The sequence below is a fragment of the Ruditapes philippinarum genome, unplaced genomic scaffold, assembly GCF_026571515.1.
Source record: "Ruditapes philippinarum isolate M1 unplaced genomic scaffold, ASM2657151v2 ctg9645_1_1_1_1, whole genome shotgun sequence".
In the NCBI taxonomy this organism is placed as follows: Eukaryota; Metazoa; Mollusca; class Bivalvia; order Venerida; family Veneridae; genus Ruditapes; species Ruditapes philippinarum.
In genome coordinates this window covers 8,337-30,024 of record NW_026856036.1, presented here as the reverse complement: position 1 = coordinate 30,024, position 21,688 = coordinate 8,337, and the positions used below count along the sequence as shown (strand labels likewise).

At 31.5% G+C, this 21,688-nt stretch overlaps 2 protein-coding genes across 2 annotated transcripts; both read right to left on the bottom strand.

The window, feature by feature from the left end:
* Positions 1-701: 701 nt before the first annotated feature.
* On the bottom strand, positions 702-19,873 carry LOC132745195 (uncharacterized). The gene is made up of 3 exons (XM_060734033.1): positions 19,585-19,873; positions 5,745-6,045; positions 702-3,619 (listed from the first exon to the last, which is right to left on the bottom strand). Exons 2-3 carry the CDS (start codon positions 6,015-6,017, stop codon positions 2,879-2,881), a joined length of 1,014 nt encoding a protein of 337 aa, XP_060590016.1. The 5' UTR covers positions 6,018-6,045; positions 19,585-19,873; the 3' UTR covers positions 702-2,878.
* LOC132745194 (uncharacterized) lies at positions 8,169-19,224 on the bottom strand. The gene is made up of 3 exons (XM_060734032.1): positions 17,319-19,224; positions 12,491-12,791; positions 8,169-10,862 (listed from the first exon to the last, which is right to left on the bottom strand). Exons 1-3 carry the CDS (start codon positions 17,612-17,614, stop codon positions 10,050-10,052), a joined length of 1,410 nt encoding a protein of 469 aa, XP_060590015.1. The 5' UTR covers positions 17,615-19,224; the 3' UTR covers positions 8,169-10,049.
* Positions 19,874-21,688: the final 1,815 nt, after the last annotated feature.

Here is a 21,688-nt window from a genome sequence, read left to right as displayed (position 1 = left end):
TTATTTGGCAGGAACATAGCTTGGATCTTATACAGCCTTGGTATTATTTTACCAATATCTCATATTTTAAGAAGGAACAATTACCTCAAGTGGTCCTTTCAGTTTGGTTGGAGTTTAGAGTCACTGGGTTCAAGGTCAAGTTCTTGCATTTATATATGTATATTTGATAAATATTTAATGATGAAGGTGAATATCATTCAACTTCATCACATAGCAAAGACATGCCAACTTATATTTTTCACAATAACAGAACATCATGACTCTGTTATGTTATATAACTTATTATTACATTTTTTTTTTGGCAATTTTTCTGTTAATAATTGATTGCAGAATAAAAAAATCTTACCAAGCACACAATTGTTCTGCCAGCAACCAACTGATCTACCTGCAACCATTTAACGGTGTGTTTATAATTCAAGTACATGTAGATATTTTCAAAATAAAATGTTGTTACAGTTTAAAATTACAGCAGGGTAAACATTGATAATACTTTGATCAGATGGTTTTTTGGTGGACAAGACATGTATTAATCTTCTAGAGTCATATAAATGTACTGTAAGCTTGTGGTGAAATTTTATCTTTTGATGACATCATTCTTCAAATTACAATGTGTTGGATAGTAGCTTTAAGCACAGAATTACAAAATAACAAACTTGATTTATGTTATAACTTTAATGTAAATATAGATAGACAGATAGATAGATAGATAAACTTTATTCATACAAAGGCAATATGTCCATCAGTACACAGTAATATTACATAACATCAATGGCATGATATAGCATGGTATACAGGTTTGACTGTACATGAACTAGGTCTATTAAAAAGTCAATTCTTTTTCATCATAACATATCTAGTAGTATAATATATGTGATACATATAAAATGTATATGATATATATATACATGTATATAACATCAGAACTATCATAACACATACAATATTCATGAGACATCATGATTTAACATTCATTTTAAACAAGCTACTCAATAAATTATTCATTAAACCTGTAAGTAATTTGATTATAACATATTTATTTATATTACAAACCTTATATCTTATCTTTGTTGTTCATTCACTAAACATTTTTAAATGAAAAATTATCAGGACTATTGATTTTTCTGGCAAAAAGATTATCTCTGATGAATTTTTTTAACCAGAACAGAAGTGGATTGCCTTATTGTTTGAAATTTTATCTTGCATAAAGTATATTCGTTTTCAATGCAAATGCAAAAAAAACCTTAGTAATATGTTTTTAAATGTTTGTGTCATAAAATAAATCTTTCATTAGAGTGATACATTTACAATATTTATTCATTTACATCATTAAAGTTATCACACATAACACTACTATAATAAAATGAAACATCGTGTGATATAATTTCAGAAAACAATTGAAATATACTGGCAGGACAAAAATGAACAAAACTTGGATATTTAATACAAGATCAGTTATATTATCAACAATATCCATTTATCAGTTAAAGGGACTCCACTGAGGTTTATTGACATGATGCAACTGAAAATATTTTTTCAGATAAATGTACCATTTGATGAAGGTTTAGACCACTAATCTTTATTCATTCACACACTTCGTTTTTCCAGAATAATTATTCAAATTGTAAAAAAATGACCCGAAACGAAAAGTGTTCAAACGCTTTTTACTCAAATCGGGCTGAGAAACACATAAAAATACCATTTTCAATTTATAAATCGGGCTAAGAAACGCATAAAAATACCATTTTCAATTTATTTCAAAGTATATTTCTTAACTATCTTTGCATATATTTCTGTTTAAAGTGCCCCAACTTATTTATGTAAGAAATTCAAATGTTATATTTTAGGCGGAGTCCCTTTAATATAACATGGCAACAGTTTCAGATAAGAAAGATTCTCAAGTCATTCATGCATAATATTCAGTATTTATGGCACTTCCTTTTAGCTTTAACAGGAATTATTTTTAGCAATAAATCATTGAAAATGTGCAAACTGTCATTCTATTTTGAACAGCAATTTTTCTGAAATTGTCAAATTTTTTATAAGTTCATAAATTAAATAATTTTTATATATTTATCCCAAAAATGGTGAATATATCACCAAAACTGTTAATTTGTCCATTGTTTTACATTGTTCTTCATTTGTTTCCTGATTTCCAAAAGAAAAAACTTCTAATATTGATTATTTTGTAGAGAGCAAACCTTTTTGAGTTATTACAACATATTCAATATGGGATTAATAACTCATTTTTATTTTTATATACAATTCATCTGATATTTCATAATATTGAAAGTTTTCATTTTGACCAAAACCAGTCCCAATACATTTTCCATTCTACACTATTCAGCACTCAATGGTATTCCACAAAATTTCATGCAACTTGAACTTTTTAACCTATTTATGACTACAAATATTTTAACTTTAATGCTTTGAACTACTATTCACTACCACAGCCACACCTGTCTGACAATGAATTGAGATCATCAAAAATAAATTAGACTGTCTAGACAGTCACTTTAATAGTCTGATTTCACTGTGAAAAAATACAACCAATTATGACCATAAGGGCAAAAACCCTTAAATTTGACTTAGTGTAGCTGTTCAAAGTGCTAAATTATTCCTAACTCTGCTTGGATGTTTCAAATTACATGGCTGTACCTCTGATAACCACGGCCGAACCATTAACATTTATTACATGTTATGTGACATGTTTATCAACTGTGGTTATCCGACGATGGCTAATCAAGTTATTACTATATATCTTAATACACGTGTAAAATTGTGACAGTTTGTAAGGGTTTAAAAAAGTCTACTTCAGTGACTTGCTGTTGGTACAAATACTTCTAATCTTTTCCTAGTTTCAGGGTCACAATCTGGAGGGTTACTGACCTTGAACCTTGACCTTATGCCCATAAATATCCTCGATTACCAATTCAACAAGTTCTGTGGGTGGGGTATTAAATTTACATGTTCTAGCTTCAGAGTTTATTTCCTGTTTATATCTCTTTCCGCCAATGTAAACAATATACTGAAACTGTGGAACACTTCCTGTAGGAATATCCCAGCTCACTTCCTCATTAGAAATTGATGACAGTTTCACGCATATTGGCAGAACATCTGGTTTCTGGGGCATCTTTCTTTTCAGCATTCCGCCATTGACAGCGCCCCCTGTTGGCATTGACTGACCACCTGAATGCAAATAGAATGTGTCATCTAAAACTCCAGAGTCATAATTGTTTTCAAACAGTTTACATCTTGTTTCTTTTACCATTCTAAACACTGCTTTATCAAATGGTAGCCATTTTCCATTTAAACCATGCTTGTAGCCATTCTGGTAATGAACTCGACGTTCTTGGTCCCCACTTCCTACCCAATCTTCCAGAAAACTACTGGTTACCTTTTCAAAGTATGTGCCAGGTACCGGAAATTCTAAGGACACTAAATGGGTCCATTCCAAGGTTAAATGGTTCTTTACCCAGAATCCATAGCATGTCTTGTCATCATTATCCCAGCGTCTGGTAATAAGGGTATACCAGTTGTCTGGTTCCCATCCTAAAGTAAAGTTCCAAGTCTTCAAGCCTTGGCCTTCACCACCAAAAGGTTCACAGATAGTTCCTGGTCCCTAAAACATGGGAACAATACAGTATTAATATATGCATTAAGAAATTTAGTAAAATCATCCCAGCGTCTGGTTACAAGGGTATACCAGTTGTCTGGTTCCCATCATAAAGTAAAGTTCCAGGTCTTCAAACCTTGCCCTTCACCACCAAAAGGTTCACAGATAGTTCCTGGTCCCTAAAACATGGGAACAATACAGTATTAATATATGCATTAAGAAATGTAGTAAATACTGCCACTATTACAACATAATTACAGTACATAAAGTGAGAGGAAATTGGGTTAATATGTAGTAATAATGTAGTTCATCGGTAGAGTTTTAGAATGGTTTCTGAAGTTTAAAATCTGACGACAATATGTGGCAGTAAGAAAAGACTGGGAATCTTACAAGTACAATGAATAACACAGGGCTGATTAAAACGGTAGAAAGACACCAGCATAGTTTTAAAGGCTTTTTTCACATTATAAATGCAGGATTAAATAGCAAGAATTACTTTCTTGTTAAAATTAAAAAATAAACAGAATGAAAATTACAGCAATTTAAGTTTGAAATGGTGTTTCAAACTCGGTTACAATTATATCATGATTTCAAAAGATGGCAAATCCATGATAAAAAATATGCCTTCAAGATGAATCTTTCAAGAGTTATCTTGCGGAAATCAGTAATATTACTGAAATTTGCTTTACAAGGGGCATAACTCTTTCAATAATATGTTGATTGCAACAAAAATGTAACTCAACTCATTTTTTTGGACATAAAATACTGTCATGCCAAATATAAACAATACTTTCATGCCAAATAAAAACATGATCAGTAAAATTCTTCAAAAGCTATCTTGTGGAAAACAATAATTTTACAGAAAATTGTCTTAAAAGGGGGCATAACTGTGTAAATTACTTAGTTGATTGCTGCAAAAATTGATGTTAACCTGTGTGTTAACATATCGTGTACATAATAAACACAATCATTTCAGTGGTGGCATGGCCAAGAGGTCACACAAAAAATTTAAAAATTGCTGGTTGCAATGGGGTTTAAACCCCATTAGGGGCAAGCCGTAGTTTCCATGAGCAAGAAACTTTCCATTCATTGCTTAGTACTGGTTGGTTCCAGGAAAAAATTTGAGTCACTGTGAGTTTCAAAAAGCTTATTATTAAAAGTTTCCAACACAATCAAACTAAAATAAATTTGTTTAATCTAAACACACACATTGAAATCCTGTGGAAACCAATAATTGAAGAAAAAATATGGCTAAAATGGGGCATAACTCTTTCAATAATAACTTGATTTGTGCAAAAAACAAACTTGACATGTGTTCTGATATAATATATTGATACTTTCATGCCAAATATAAACACATAATCATTGAAAAACTTCCAAAGTTATCATTCTGAAACAAATTGTCTAAAGACAGAAAGAAATACAACCGAAATTGGAAAGGGGCCATTTCTTTCAGTTTTGCTGTTTTCTTTTGTTTCATACAGGGCCATTGGCCCCTAATTCTATTGTTACCAAATGAATTCCGATTCAATTGGCCCCTGTATGTTTTTAGGAAGTGTAGATGGACAATGCCATACCATAATACGCCTGAAGTTAAATCTTTGGGTGTATAGAAACTCAAAAATATTATCAAACTGAAAACAAATGACTGGTATCTCTCTAATAGCATGGTTAACCTTGAATATTAAATTTTGTAGGGTTTTATTTTTCAATTCCATGCAAATTTTGATTAAAAAACCCAGAACAATTAAAGATATACTAAAATTCATCATTGATTAAAATATTTTAATCACAGAAATTTATTGAAAACTACAACATATGTCTAATTTGAATAAAAGAATGAATAAACAATGTATCCCTTTAACAGGTCCTGAATTCTTAAACAACTGACAGGTTTTTTTTAATGACACTATATATTTATACTGTGACCACCTATAGTATTTAGAGTTTTAAACAATATCTACTTCATGTGAAGTCAAAACAGGTTCTTTTTATATTTACAAAGAGACTATGTAGCAATTTTCAATATTTTCTATTTAGTATATCTTTAAGAACTCCTATGGCTCACTTAAAAGCTATCGTTAGATTGTGTACTGCTAAATTCTTTAAAAGTAAATTGCTGTATACTCACAACATAAATAGGTTTGATCTTCTTGTCTGTATCTATAGGATTCCACAATGAGAATATGTAATTATGACCTTTCGGATGATCCTGTATCCCACAATAACCTCCACCATTCATCCCAGCATTCCACTGTAGACAACAATAGTAAGTGTACTTTGTTAGTCCAACCTTCGGTACATACACATCTTGTGTTAGAATATCACCTGGCCCTTCATCGTTGTACCGTAACCACAGAGATGGAGCACTTATGCCGGGTTCCTCTTTGTCAAAGTCTGTCATCTCGGATTTTTGTTCAGCTATTGAATCTCTAAAAATAAAACTGTTGTATTGTGGGACTATTTATCAATATGATAATGTACAAGTGTGAGTGTGCATTTTTAAACAGTAACACAGACAGGTACATGCTTAAACATTGTAAAATAATACAACAATGTAATTATAAGGGTGCAAAGATATTGTGAAACCTGTATTATGATATAATTTGATACATAGATTATGATGAAAACAACATTAATTAAAAAAATATAAAACACTAACAAACTATGAAAAGCTTCATAATTAATGATATAAGACTTAGTAATAATATTGGAAAAATAATGATACAAACTCTTTATTAAGTCTAATTTAAACAGGATTTAACAAATAAAAAACTCCTGAATTTGTTGAACTGATATGCCATAAAGTTCAATTGATTTCAATTTTTTGTATGCCTAAGATGAAGATTATAAATCAGGATAAGTTTCTCGAAGCTTTTTTCTAGAGACTAAGAGAGAAAAATCTGACCCTGAACAGAAAGAAATGTATGTTCAAAGTGAGCCAGATTAAGTTCTATGGATACATATTTCCTGACCAAGGAATATCACAAAATCCAGAAAAGGTGAAAGCTATCCAGAAAGCTGCAAGCCCAACAAACGTAGTAAAATTAAGGAGTTTTTTGGGAATGACAAATTACCTGTCAAGATTTATCCACAACTATTCCACATTGACTGAGTGGTTACGAAAACTGACTCAAAAAGGAATTAAATGGCGATGGACAGAAAGCGAAGAAAGTGCTTTCGTAAAACTGAAAGATGCATTGACTAGTGACACTGTTATGTTGTACTATAATCCGAATAAAGAACTTGAACTCACCGTTGATGCAAGTGGTGTAGGAGTCACTGGAATATTGAGCCAGGATAATAAGATAATAACTTACTCTAGCAAAACCTTGACACCAGTTCAACAACGTTATTCTCAGTCAGAAAGACAATGCAATGGACTTGTGTCAATTGAACATTTCAAATTATTTGTACGGAAAACCTTTCAAACTGATTACAGATGCCAAGTGTCTTGAAGCAATTTTCAACCATCCAAAATCGAATCAGCCACTGATATGCGAAAGGTGGAGACTTCGACTTGTTGGATATGACTTCCATGTACAGTACAAGAAAGGTTCTGAAAACCCTGCAGATTTTTTGAGTCGACATCCTCTTGAAAATACAGCAGAGGAAGACACTATTCAGTCAGTTTTAGCTGAACAATACGTGCAATTTGTATCTGAATGTGCCGTACCCAACTTCGTAACGAGTTAGGGGTCAGTGGGTTAAGGTCAATAGACTTTTACACTTTTGTCCATACAGCCCATGTATCTTTCAGATGTCTTTCATATTTGATAGGAAGATAACTTGCATGGTATTCTTCTTTGGGTTGAGTTAGGGGTCAAGGTCAAGTAATAGATTTCTACACATTTGCTTATTCAGTGGCTATTTAAAGACTGATATTTTTCTTATTTGGAAGGAACATAGCTTGGATCTTATACAGCCTTTGTATTATTTAACCAATATCTCATATTTTGAGAAGGAACATACCTCAAGTGGTCCTTTAAGTTTGATTGGAGTTGAGAGTCACTGGGTTCAAGGTCAAGTTCTTGCATTTATATATGTATATTTCATAAATATTTAATGATGAAGTTGAATATCATTCAACTTCATCACATAGCAGACATATTTTTTTCACAATAACAAAACGTCATGACTCTGTTAAGTTATATAACTTATTACTACAATTTTTTGGCAATTTTTCTGTCCATAATTGAATGCGGAATAAAAAATCTTACCAAGTGCAAATTTATTCTACCAGCAACCAACTGATCTACCTGCAACCATTAAAGGTGTGTTTATAATTCAAGTACATGTAGATATTTTCAAAATAAAATGTTGTTACAGTTTAAAATTACAGCAGGGTAAACATTGATAATACTTTGATCAGATGTTTTTTGTTGGACAAGACATGTATTAATCTTCTAGTTTCATATAAATGTACTGTAAGCTTGTGGTGAAATTTTATCTTTTGATAACATCTGCTTTCAAAAACATTCAAATTACAATATGTGGGAAAGTAGCTTTAAGCACAGAATTACAAAATAACAAAACTTGATTTACATTGTATGTTATAACTTTAATGTAAATATATATATATATAACATAAGAACAATCATAACACATACGATATTCATGAGACATGATCTCACATTCATGTTATTCACAAGCTACTCAATAAATTATTCATTAAATCTGTATGTGACATGACATGTAATTTAATTGTAACATATTTATTTATTTTTACAAACCAAAAATTTGATCTTTTCTTTTTCATTCATTACACAGCTTCTATTCATTTTTAACGATACATTTGAAGACTTGTGATTTGTTTGGCAACAGAAGTGAATTGCTGTTATTGTTGGAAAATATGTTTATCTTGCATAAAGTTTGTGTGATAGAATAAATCTTTCAGTTAGAATGATGCATTTACAATATTTAATCATTTACATCATTATCACATACAGTAGATCACTACTATAATAAAATGAGACACAATTTTATATAATTTAAAAAAAACAAATGAAATATACTGGCAGGACATAACAATGAACAAAACTTGAATATTTAATATACAAGATCAGTAATATTATCAACAAAATCTGTTTATCAGTTAATATAACATGGCAACAGTTTCAGATAAGAAAGATTCTCAAGTGTTTAAAACAAGTCATTCAGGTAATGATGTTCAGTCTGTATAGTATTTCTAAATCTTTTTACTTTAACAGGAATTATTTTTAACAATAAATCACTGAAAATGTGCCAACTGTCATTCTATTTTTAACAGCAATATTTATGAAATTGTCAAATTACATTTTAGTACAAAAATTGAAGTATTTTGTATATTTATCCTGAAAATGGTGATTTTTATTAACAAAATTTGTTAATTTGTCCATTGTTTTACATTCTTCATTTGTCTCCTGATTTTCAGAAGAAAGAACTTAAAATATTTATTATTTTGTGGAGAGCAAACCTTTTAGAGTTATTACAAAACATTTCATATGAGATTTATAATTCATTTCATATACAATTCATCTGATATTTCATAATATTGAAAGTTTTCATTTTGACCAAAACCAGCCCAAATAGATTTTCCAGTCCACACAATTCAGCACTTGGTATTCCACAAAATTTCATGCAACTTTAACTTTTTAACCTATTCATGACTACAAATATATAAAATTTAATGCTTCGTACTACTATTCACTACCACAGCAATGAATTGAGATCAGCAAAAGTAAATAGAGGATATTTGTTTAGTTCAGTGCAAGATCAGAATATGTTTCACCGAGCGAGCACCAAAACGTATATTTCACGAGTGGTGCAGCCACAAGGTTAAATGTATTTCGATCTTACACTAAAGTAAACAAATTTTCTTTTTATTACATGCAAAGAAACGTTTAAAAAGATACTAAATGAAAAGCGCTCCAAATAATAATTCAATGTGATGTCATTAACAACGTCACATTATTAAGTTGGTTTCCAGTACTGTGCACGCTGGTACTTCACTGAAACAACCTAAGGGACTTAAATACAAAACAGAGAAATTATCAAATTGATAATTTCACTGTTTCAAACAGTGAAATTATCAGTTTTATATTTCACTGATATATTTCTATAAACCACCGGAAAGCATATAATAAATTAGGTTAGTCACTTAAAGTCTGATTTCACTGTGAAAAAATACAAAGGCAAAAACTCTTATGTAAGACTTAGTATATGTGTTTAAAGTGATAAATTATTCATAAATCTGCTTGGTTGTACCAAATAACATAACTGTATGCTTATCCCTTGTAGGATACCCACGGCCGAACCATTAACATTGATTATATGTTATGTGACATGTTAATCAACTGTGGGTATCCAACAATGGCTAATCCAGTCATTACTTTATATCTTAATACACATGACTGTAAGTAAAATTGTGACAGTTTGTAGAGTTTAAAAGTCTACTTCAGTGACTTGCTGTTGGTACATACACTTCTAATCTTTTCCTAGTTTCTGGGTCACAATCTGGAGGGTTACTGACCTTGAACCTTGACCTTACAGCATGTCCATAAATATCCTCAATTAACAATTCAACAAGTTCCGTCGGTGGGGTATTAAATTTACATGTTCTAGCTTCAGAGTTTATTTCCTGTTTATAGATCATTCTGTCAATGTAAACAATATACTGAAACTGTGGAACACTTCCTGTAGGTATATCCCAGCTCACTTCCTCAGCAGTAACTGATGACAGGTACACGCATATCGGCAGAACATCTGGTTTCTGGGGCATCTTTCTTTTCAGCATTCCGCCATTGACAGCGCCCCCTGTTGGCATTGACTGACCACCTGAATGCAAATAGAATGTGTCATCTAAAACTCCAGAGTCATAATTGTTTTCAAACAGTTTACATCTTGTTTCATTTACCATACTAAACACTGCTTTATCAAATGGTAGCCATTTTCCATTTAAACCATGCTTGTAGCCATTCTGGTAATGAACTCGACGTTCTTGGTCCCCACTTCCTTCCCAATCTTCCAGAAAACTACAGGTTAACGTTTCAAAGTATGTGCCAGGTACCGGAAATTCTAAGGACACTAAATGGGTCCATTCCAAGGTTAAATGGTGTTTTACCCAGAATCCATAGCATGTCCTGTCATCATCATCCCAGCGTCTGGTTACAAGGGTATACCAGTTGTCTGGTTCCCATCCTAAAGAAAAGTTCCAAGTCTTCAAGCCCTGGCCTTCCCCACCAAAAGGTTCATAGATAGTTCCTGGTCCCTAAAACATGGGAACAATACAGTATTTATATATGCATCAAGACATGTAAATACAATGTACATGTAGTAAATACTGCCATAATCTACGATACAAATTTACACAAAGTGAGAGGAAAATAGATTAATATGTAGCTTATCGGTAGATTTTCAGAATGGTTTTCTGAAATTTAAGAGGAAATTTTATTTGGCAGTAAGAAAATGCTGGGAATCTTACAAGTACAATAAATATTTAAGACTGATAAAAATAGTAGAAAGGCAGCAGCATTGTTTTTAAAGCTTTTTTTAACAATATAAATGCAGAATAAAATAGCAAGAATTATTATATAAATATAATTGTTTAAATAATAAACATAATAAAGACAGTATCATTTTCCATCATGTTTTTGCATCATGGATAAATGTTGAGCAGTCATAGAATTAAGTTTACATCAATTTAACTTAAGTTTGAAATGGTGTTTCTTTTTAACTCTATTACAATTATGTGTATTTTAAAATGATGGCAAATCCAAAAGAAGGTATCACTGTAAAAAGTATGCCTTCAAGATAAATCTTTCAAATTACCTTGCTGAAACCCATAATTTTACAGAAAATTGCTTTAAAAGGGGCATAACTCTTTCAATAAAATGTTGATTGCAGCACCCAAAAAAAACAAAACTTATCTCATGTTCAAACGAAAAATACTGTCATGCCAAATATAAACAATACTTTCATGAAGAAATATAAACACAATCATTGAAATCCCAAAGAAATTTCAAAGCAAATTCAAAATTTCAAAGGAAATTTGTTTTTAAAGGGGCATAACTGTATCAATAATAAGTTGATTGCTGCAAAAATCAAAATTCATCTGTGTTGTTATGTAACATGTATACATGTCAAGAATAGCACAATCATTAGAGTACAGGTGGCATGGCTGAGTGGTTAACACCTCGGACTTGTAATCTAAGAATTGCAAGCTGTGTGGGTTCAAACCCTGTCTAGGGCAAGCCATTTCTCCTATTTCACAATCACTGAAATCCCTCAAAAAGTTATCCTGCTGAAACTAACTGTCTACAGACAGAAAGACATGCAACCAAAATTGGAATAAGGGGCCATTTGAGCCGCGTCACGACAAAACCAACATAAAGGGTTTGTGACCAGCATGGATCCAGACCAGCCTGCGCATCTGAGCAGTCTGATCGGGATCCATGCTGTTTACTTACAAACCCTATTACAAGTAAAGAAACTGATAGGGAACAGAATGGATCCTGATCAGACTGCGCATCCATGCAGGCTGGTCTGGATCCATGCTGGTCGCAAACTCATTATGTTGGTTTTGTCGTGACGCGGCTCATTTCTTTTGTTATTTTCTTTTGTTTAATAAAGAGAAGTGAGGACAGACAATGCCATACCATAATACATCCTGATGTTTCTTTGGGCATATAAAAACTGAGAAAATAATTATTATACTGAAAACAAATGTATGGTTTATCTCAAAAATAGTTTACCTTGAATATTCCATTTAGTGGTAAATTTTTATAATAAAAAAGCAGATAAATTAAATTTATGGCAAGAACTCCTAAAGCTTAGTTAAAATTTTTGCACTGTTAGCTCTGATAGATTGTGTACTAAAGCAAATTGCTGTATACTCACAACATAAATAGGTTTGATCTTCTTGTCTGTATCTATAGGATCCCACAATGAGAATATGTAATTATGACCCTTCGGATGATCCTGTATCCCACAATAACCTCCACCATTCATCCCAGCATTCCACTGTAGACAACAATAGTAAGTATACTTTGTAAGTCCAACCTTCGGTACATAAACATCCTGTGTTAGAATATCTCCAGGCCCTTCATCATTGTACCATAACGACAGAGATGGAGCATGTATGCCGGGTTCCTCTTGATCCCAGTCTGTCATCTCGGATCTTCCCTCGGTCATTGTATCTCTAGAAATAAAACATGTCCGTCTATGTATTATGGATCTATTTTTTAGCATGTACACAGATTGTGCAACACAGACACATGCTGGTAGTTCTATTGTTTAATTCTCACAAAATATTTTTTGGCACATACTGGCCATGCACAATATAATTAAAGTATTTAAGCTTAAACATTGTAAAATAATACAACAACATAAGCACGGGGGTGGAACCCCATATGAATCTCAAAAATGAGCATCGGTAAAAATGATATGTGAATTTCCGCTGCATCAGATGTGAAGCATAACATCAGATGTGACTGGAAAAATAGGCCGATCGCAGGGTAATTTTTCATCTTTTTAAACATTTATATAAAATTCAATCCTTTTTTAAAGAAAATCGAAATATGATTCTACCCTCCTGACTCTCCTCTATATTACCCCTTGTTGTTTTGGATTTCTATGCAGTCTTCATCGAAATATTCTTTCCGTCGTGGGTTCTGGTGTGTCCAAAACATGCAATATGAATGAAGAAAATGTCACTAAACGGACTCAAAAAACATAGATTTTACGAAATTTCACTACAGGTCGATGCTAAACATTCAAACAAATTCTGGTTTAAATATTTATTGAGATTTGGCTACATACAAGGGAATCGCTGCTCAAAATTGCATTTGAGCTCCAGATGTGATGTAGAAAACCATCTACAAAACTACGGACCACTTCCATATAATCATTGAATAGCCAATGTATAGAAACAATATAGGTTTTGCATCTTTGGCTGAAAGTTTAATTGTAACATTAGTGTGTTTGATTACCACAGTAACAGAGCTTACTAGCTTATAATAGCATTAGAAATACTAAAAGGCCCGAGTACATGAAAATGTTGAAGCAGAGCGGATAGTACTCTTATGATAAACAATTCACTAATAAATGATATGTAACTTGGACAAACCAAACTGAGAGTATTGAACTTTGTAAAGCTATCGTGTCATATAATATGTTTCTTTAATAATGTTTACATTCATAAAAATATCTATCACTTTAATATTCCACAAGTTATAGTTATAGCGACAGACTGTTATGTGTAAATATCATGGCCTGGTGCGGCATCGAAGGTTTTTCTTTTGTTAGGAAAACCCGAGATGCCGCCCCAGGTCATGATATTTCTACATAATAGTCGAGTTCGATATATTATAACTGTTTTATCGCATGATAAACAGAAATGAGAATTTTAATAAACATAAAATTTCAATTTATGATTGGCTTCTCTCCATAAATAAAATTTCCCACCCGAAACCTCGGTTACTTTTTATGTAACCCATGTCATCCCTAATGTCTATCTGTTCATTGTAACTGATTTTATTTATCTTTGCAAATCCTTTCTGTGAAGAACATTTCATGGGACTTAATAGTTGTTAATTGAATATTAAGCGTTTTTTCTTTGAATTGGAAAAAGTAATACGTGCACTTTCTGGTGAATTTTTGGACTTTGGAGTCTGCGATACGCGGAATCTTTTGACACATGGGGACAATTTAAAAGGCGAAAAAGGAGATGTAAGCGCTGATGACTTCCTCTTTTCACGATACACGTGACGTTTTATTCTTGAAGTTTTAAACCTTTCCTTTTTGTGCCTAGAAAACGACCCATTTTCCTGAAAAATAACAAAAGAAACGAATTACGAAAGTGTTTATAATTTACAGTTCCCACTGAAATAACAGTTATAAAGCGGAGAATAAGTTCAGTGATCTTTTTGCGTACATGAACATTTTCAGGAAACAATCTATGTGCATTATGAGCTACGCATGTCCGCTCAATACTGTTAAGATATGTTAAAGTTTCTTTAAAACCATTCAAAGAATTACAGAGCAGGCATAAAATTCAGATAGGCAATGACCCATAATTGCCACTGTGGGCATGAAGTGAACCATGTAAATATTCTGCAGGGACGTTTCTTAATGTGGAAAATAAATATGCAAATCTTCTTTGATCTTTTTTTAAAAGTTTATCACTAACTTTCTTACAGCATCATAACAAATTCAAACATGCTTCACATTACTCTCCTATTAAGCAGACAGTGCAGTCGAGTGAATAATTAATTAATTAATTAATTAATGCATGGCGGCATAAAAAGGGAAAGATTGCAGTACACACGACGTCAATAAGTGAAAATAAGCAAGGCCTTCCCACCATATCTACGTATTTTAAAAACCTTTCGTATGCAGAATGTCTTATATCTCTTTCTATATGGATACTATGTTATTCAAGCTCGTCTCGTGAAAATGTGTCTATTTCGGATAATAGAATTTATTACAGAATGATACACAATAGAATAAATTCTAGATTGTTGCTAATTTTTCATGCTATGCACATATGAATCTCTTCAGCACATCTGGAGCTCAAATGCAATTTTGAGCAGTGATTCCCTTGTATGTAGCCAAATCTCAATAAATATTTAAACCAGGATTTGTTTGAATGTTTAGCATCGACCTGTAGTGAGATTCGTAAAATCTATGTTTTTCGAGTCCGTTTAGTGACATTTTCTTCATTCATATTGCATGTTTTGGACACACCAGAACCCACGACGGAAAGAATATCTCGATGAAGACTGCATAGAAATCCAAAACAACAAGGGGTAATGTAGAGGAGAGTCAGGAGGGTAGAATCACATTTCGATTTTCTTAAAAAAAGGATTGAATTTTATATAAATGTTTGAAAAGATGAAAACTTACCCTGCGATCGGCCTATTTTTCCAGTCACATCTGGTGTTATGCTTCACATCTGGTGCAGCGGAAATTCACATATCATATTTACCGATGCTCATTTTTGAGATTCATATGGGGTTCCACCCCCGTGATAAGAGTGATAAGATATGATGAGACCTGTATAGTAATATATTGTGATATAGGCAACCCTTATTGCAATACATATTGTGTTCCATAGATAATGATGAAAACAACACAAAATTAAAGCTTCTGTTAATTTAAAAAAAAATTATAAAAGACTTAACAAATTATTCAATTATGTTAGTTAAAATATTGTAATGACAATGATAAGAACTCTTTAGTCTAATTTAAACAGTGTTAAACAATTACACCCCCTGAAATTGTTGAATTGATATGCCCTGTTAAACAGTATTAGTTGATATGACATGCCCTTAATTTGATGAATTGATATGCCCTTAAGGTATTAGGACCCTAATGGGCACTATCAGGAACTAAAAAATTGACATAATAAGTCAGATGTATACCTTAAAGTTCACCTGTATGCAAAATTTAAACAAAGTTTACCGTACGGAAATTAAGTTATGGCCACTTTTCTGAAGTCAAGCTGGGATGTTATGAGGGCCCTTTTTTAGAAAGTAGGAACCTTTAAATAATCTGCAATAACATTCTAATGAAAAATGTTTTCCCATTAATTTTTGGAAAGAAACATATACATAGTACCATTTAGCTAACAATCCAAATAAGCAAAATTATGGTTTCTACTTAAAATTTATGAAATCTGTATAAAAATGTTACCCTACCCCACCCATTTTTACCACGTGTCTGACCATTTTTCTACTTAGGGAGCCTAATTTAAAAAATTCTTAAAATATACCCAAATGAGTGCCTGTTTTCAAAGTTTCCCTAAATTTTTATAAAAGTATATTGGTTGATCTTGTAAAATTTGAAATACTTTTACCGTCTAGTTTTGATTATATTACACTTTGAAAATATCAGGTACCATATTTATTACTATATTTAGCATAATTTAGCCAATAAATACCTATATAAATTAAAAAATCAAAATAAAACACATTTTTCTTTCCAAATGGGACATGAGAGATACATAAATAATGTTAAAAGAAAAAAAGAAAGAAAAAAAAAGTTGACCTGTCTGGGGATTGAACCCATGGCCCTCATTTTCAATGTAGTTAACAGTAGTTCTAGCCTATTTGAATACTCTTCAAAGCGGAGGTAATGCATTAGGGTGCTAATACCTTAATTTGCTGAAATGATATGTCCTGGAAGTGTTTAATTGATATGCCTCAAGTTTGTTGATTTGATAATTTTGTCCTTTATTTGTTGAATTGATAAGCCCTGAATTTGTTGAATTGATGAGCCTCAAATTTGTTGATATGATGTCTTGTCAAAATGATAGAAAATCACCTGCTTATTTAATGAACCTTAAATGGAATGTGGGTGAAAATGAATTTGGTAAATTTACTTAGCCTACAAAAATTAGAGATGTCATTAGTTAAAAAGCCCTGATACAAAATGACAGCCTGGCATTAATAGATTGTTATGACATTGTGTAACGAAAATGGTCATGGTACTGGTACGTCTTTACCAAAATCCTAAAATCTAAATAATTACAGCAGCATGAATACATTTTTGGTTAATTATATACATTCATTTAAAAAAGAGATTGATTATCTACCAGATTTCTTAATTTTGTGGTACCGTACATATAACAAATGACGGATCTTAAAAGAGAGGTATCCTTGCTGTTTTCTACTTTAAATATAAGTTAGGGTTGAAGTTAATTAAGATAGCAATTAAAACCTCTTACATATCAAAATATTCACTCCCCCCATCAAAAGTTTCACCAGCACTTGTCGTGGTTACTCGCGATCTTGCTCCCGCACTTCTTGGACCTTTTGATGACATTACCCGATCTCTAAAATTCATTGAAGCATCCATAACGTGATCAGTATAGTAGTCATCATCATCTTCTTCTTCATCACTGTCATCCCAATGTACATGAGGATTTGGTGATTCAGATTCCTCGTACATTTTGTATTCTATGCTGTCAGAAGATTCGCTTACAGAAAGTCTACGAATTGGACGGCCACTAGAGCACCCCATCAGTTAAAACATAATTGTCTGACTATTTTACTGTAACCTTTCCACAGAATTTCTAATTTTTTTATTTCATTAATGTATTGTTTTTCTAAGCTTAAAGCATCCTTTATCATAATCAAGATACACTTTTTTTAAAATCAATCTAAAATTCATTTTAGTCTTTATCTCAAATAAAAATACATTCAGTTTCCATGACAGTTAGAATCACGAGTCCTTGACAACTAGCTTTACATTATAGATGTTTAAAGAACACTTAGGTGTGTATTCATACACATTTCACCAGCAGTGATTTAAATACTAGATACTTAATACTTTATAATCATTTGTATATTGTAATGTATTGTTACATTTTTTTACACCAAATGATATTTTAAATCAAGAATGATTAATAGTTAAGTGTAACATAATAAAGCTATGTTATCAGACAAAATAAAACAATGGGTGATAGATATTTAACCTGTTCTAAACAAAGAACTTGAATGACATAGTGATGAAATTGATAACACTTCAATTTAGTCTACTTTAGCACTGCATGAGCATTGTAAATATACATACAAATGTTAAATATTGTTTTAAATATGATTTAAAGAAGTACAACTTAGCATCTGAAACATAACAGGTATATCTTGTTTTTATTGCACAAATTCACACTTAAAACTGGAATATATATTTTTCACAGAGCTTTTAGTCTGTAATAAATGTTTCATCACTGCCTAAACTAATATCTTACTTGTACAAACTTAAATTATTAAATGATAATAAACTAGTATCTACAAACTTAGATTATTAAACTTAAATTGTTAAATGATAATGAACTTATTATAACAGGGTTTTTAAACTAATTCTTTGATAAAAAGAAATAATCTTTAATAAATGAAAAAAAAAACACTCGCATAAAAACTGTCAAGTACATGTTACTGAAGTAAATTTTAGCAAAGTTTTTGTTGAAGGGAATTATGCAAGCTTTTTGCTCTAAAGGTACAAATGTTGGAATTCATGTTTTAAAACATCTGGGAAGAATATTAAAACAACAGAAGCAAAATTTAATATAAAAAGAACTGCATGTATAAAAGATACTCAGCATACATTAAAGGGACTCCACTGAAGTTTAAAAGCCTAAAAACATAACATTTGAATTTCTTACATAAATGAGCTAGGGCACTTTAAACAGAAATATATGCAAAAATAGTTAAGAAATATACTTTGAAATAAATTGAAAATCATACTTTTATGCTTTCCTTAGCGCGATTTGAGTGAAAAGCGTCTAAACGCTTTTCATTTTGGGTCATTTTTTTTACAATTTGAATAATAATTCTGGAAAAACGAAGTGCGCAAATGATCTTAAACTTTGCACAAAGATTAATGGTCTAAACCTACATCAAATGGTACATTTATCTGGAAAAAATATTTTCAGTCCAACCATGCCAAAAAATCTCAGTGGAGTCCCTTTAATGAGCATAAAATAATGTTATTTGTACCCTGAAGAAAAAAATTCAACAATGTGACAGCAGATGGCAACAAACAGGGAAGTTTAAATAACAATTAGAAAAACTTTTCTGTCACAGGGAAAATATATTTTATATGGGATAAAGGCCCTCATATATCTTTTATGATATACACTATTTGTACAGACCAATATTCCTTACCAGTTTACACAACTTCGTACATATTTCCTGACTGTTGTTGAACTGTGAAATATGTCGATATGTCTCTTAATCCAACAAGTAAGACTTTGCTTTGCGATTTTTCTTTACTAATGGGCAAAGCTACAACAAGCATATGCGTCTTATATTAATAATTTGGACTAGATGCCTTTCAAATGATGATTTAGTCTCTCACAGAATATCCTTCCCTTCAATAATTATCAGATTATCTCTATATTACTTGCAATTTATTTTTATAACAATTATCAGCATTAAAAAAAAACAACAACAAGATCTTGCATTCATGTCTACTGTACTGTAATATATTACCTTCGTCGAGTTCGTGAACTGTTATCTTGATCGTAATGGTAGTAGATTTGTTAAATGTTTATTGATCTACATGTACTACGTGTTTACTTTCACTTTCACTTTTATCATCTGTGTGTATCAGGCGCTTTCTCTATGCGAATATCTAAATTAGCAGTGTCATCTTAAAACTTATACAATTTGATAGTGTTCAAACTGTTCATGAATCTACCTACCTACCTACTTGTCTGCTGACACATTATGATAGAAAGTACAAACATAAAAGTAATGGCATTAGGGCATGTAAGATGCTTTATTACTATCTGAAATTTTTTAGTAGCAATGTACGTGGATCGAATCACAATCCACATGAGCTTGAATTATATCAATAATCGCTCTTTTTAAAGTCCGATTTAAAAAAAAATCCATACCTATACAAATATGTTTTTTGTAGGTATGGATTTTATTGATAGGACTTTAGAGCAATTATTGATAGAATTTCAAGCTCCTTTTTTTGTGTTTTTTTTTTTTTTTTTTTTTTTTTTTTTTTTTTTTTTTTTTTGAAAAGACAGTAAAAAAACCAACAAACAAACAAACATAAAACAAACACAAAATAAATGATAAAAAAATAAATAAAAAAGCTTATTAGAAATAAAAGCCTGATTCAAAGTAAGACACTGCCTATTTGAAACACCCTGTGCATATACATTGAGAGGGATTCAAATTTATGGTATAATTAATGAAATATATTCCGTGGAGCAGAATAGCAATATTAACCTGTTTGAAATAAAAAAAACAAAACAACAAGATTTGACACATACTCATTAAGCAAAAATACGCAACAGCAACACGTATTCTTACATTTTTTTTTCTGGAATATAGCTGTTAAATCCCCAGAAACAAGCAAAATATCAAGAAGTATAAATTTACCATTTTTGGCACAGTCAAATGAATTATGATAAAGATAATCACCAAAACCAGCGAGTAATGGTCAAAAGCTTGATAAATGGGCATGCCAGTCAAGTAATAACTATGAGTAAGGTCTTTAAAAACAATACTTCTTTGGAGGGGCACTGAAAGGACAGACGGGCCAGTGTAATAATCCAAGTTATAATCCAAATGTAATGCATGTTCTTCGTTTATAAGGATATATACAGATCGAGGTGTATAAGTTCATTGTCTGATAAAAAATATGTATCAATCAATGTAGATATATTACTTGGATAATTATTGTTATGTATACCGACAGTACCATTCGTTGTAGAAAAGTAAACAAAAAGCTACACGTCAATATAATTATAAACAATAAAATCTTCAAAGAAACATTAAAAAGCAAAATATATTCCTTAACAATGTCATATCTAAACTCTAATAAAATGTATTTGTATTTTCATTCTGTCCCAAACACTAACAGAAGACCGTATTTGCCCCAATTAATGTTTAATTTTAATTTTTGCTACAGGCAGTAAACTATTCCATAAACTATTTCATTAGAATATACAGAGTGGAATTACAAACATTCTCCCACATGCTTTTCATTATGCATGCTCAATTTCGTTCACGGTCCCACGAAACCCATACATTTATTTTGTACAATTCTATCATTCATGGCGGCATTCTTTCTTCATTATTTAGTCATAGCAACAAAAAAACATAATAAGTTTGGCTTCCAGACATGCTTGATCAAATTCCTGATAACAATATTCGCTATCAAAGAAGTTATTTGATATAACTGCAATGACAACTTTAGAATTATTCAGAAATCTATCTAATGTATTTCGTCTGTATTTCGTCATTTATAAACATTAGCACCCGGTCGAAAGTGTTTGTCGCCTGTACAAACCATTTGCCTGTAAATTTCGACAACCTGCTGAAAACGTTCAATCGTCGGTCTTATAATATGATTACATGTATTCAAAAATTCAAAATAATTCGTTTTTCTGTACGAAGGGAATGCTATAAAACCATATTGTCCTGGACCTTAACGTAGTTTGCTTATCAATTCTGCCTAGTATCTATTCTCAGTCAAATGCTTCCATCGTTTGTGAAAAAACAAACAAACAAACAAATAATATTAGGATGATTAAAAGTCCTGCAGAGAAAGCAATTGGCAAAAAAATTATTGCTT

What these genes read in the sequence shown, in the direction of transcription:
- LOC132745194 (XM_060734032.1), bottom strand. Translation starts at nt 17,614, where the DNA reads ATGGGGTGCTCTAGTGGCCGTCCAATTCGTAGACTTTCTGTAAGCGAA. An exon ending in GGGAGTGAATATTTTGATAT is followed by an intron (nt 12,792 to 17,318) that starts GTAAGAGGTTTT and finishes TTTTATTTCTAG; the next exon opens with AGATACAATGACCGAGGGAA. An exon ending in AGATCAAACCTATTTATGTT is followed by an intron (nt 10,863 to 12,490) that starts GTGAGTATACAG and finishes CCCATGTTTTAG; the next exon opens with GGACCAGGAACTATCTATGA.
- LOC132745195 (XM_060734033.1), bottom strand. Translation starts at nt 6,017, where the DNA reads ATGACAGACTTTGACAAAGAGGAACCCGGCATAAGTGCTCCATCTCTG. An exon ending in AGATCAAACCTATTTATGTT is followed by an intron (nt 3,620 to 5,744) that starts GTGAGTATACAG and finishes CCCATGTTTTAG; the next exon opens with GGACCAGGAACTATCTGTGA.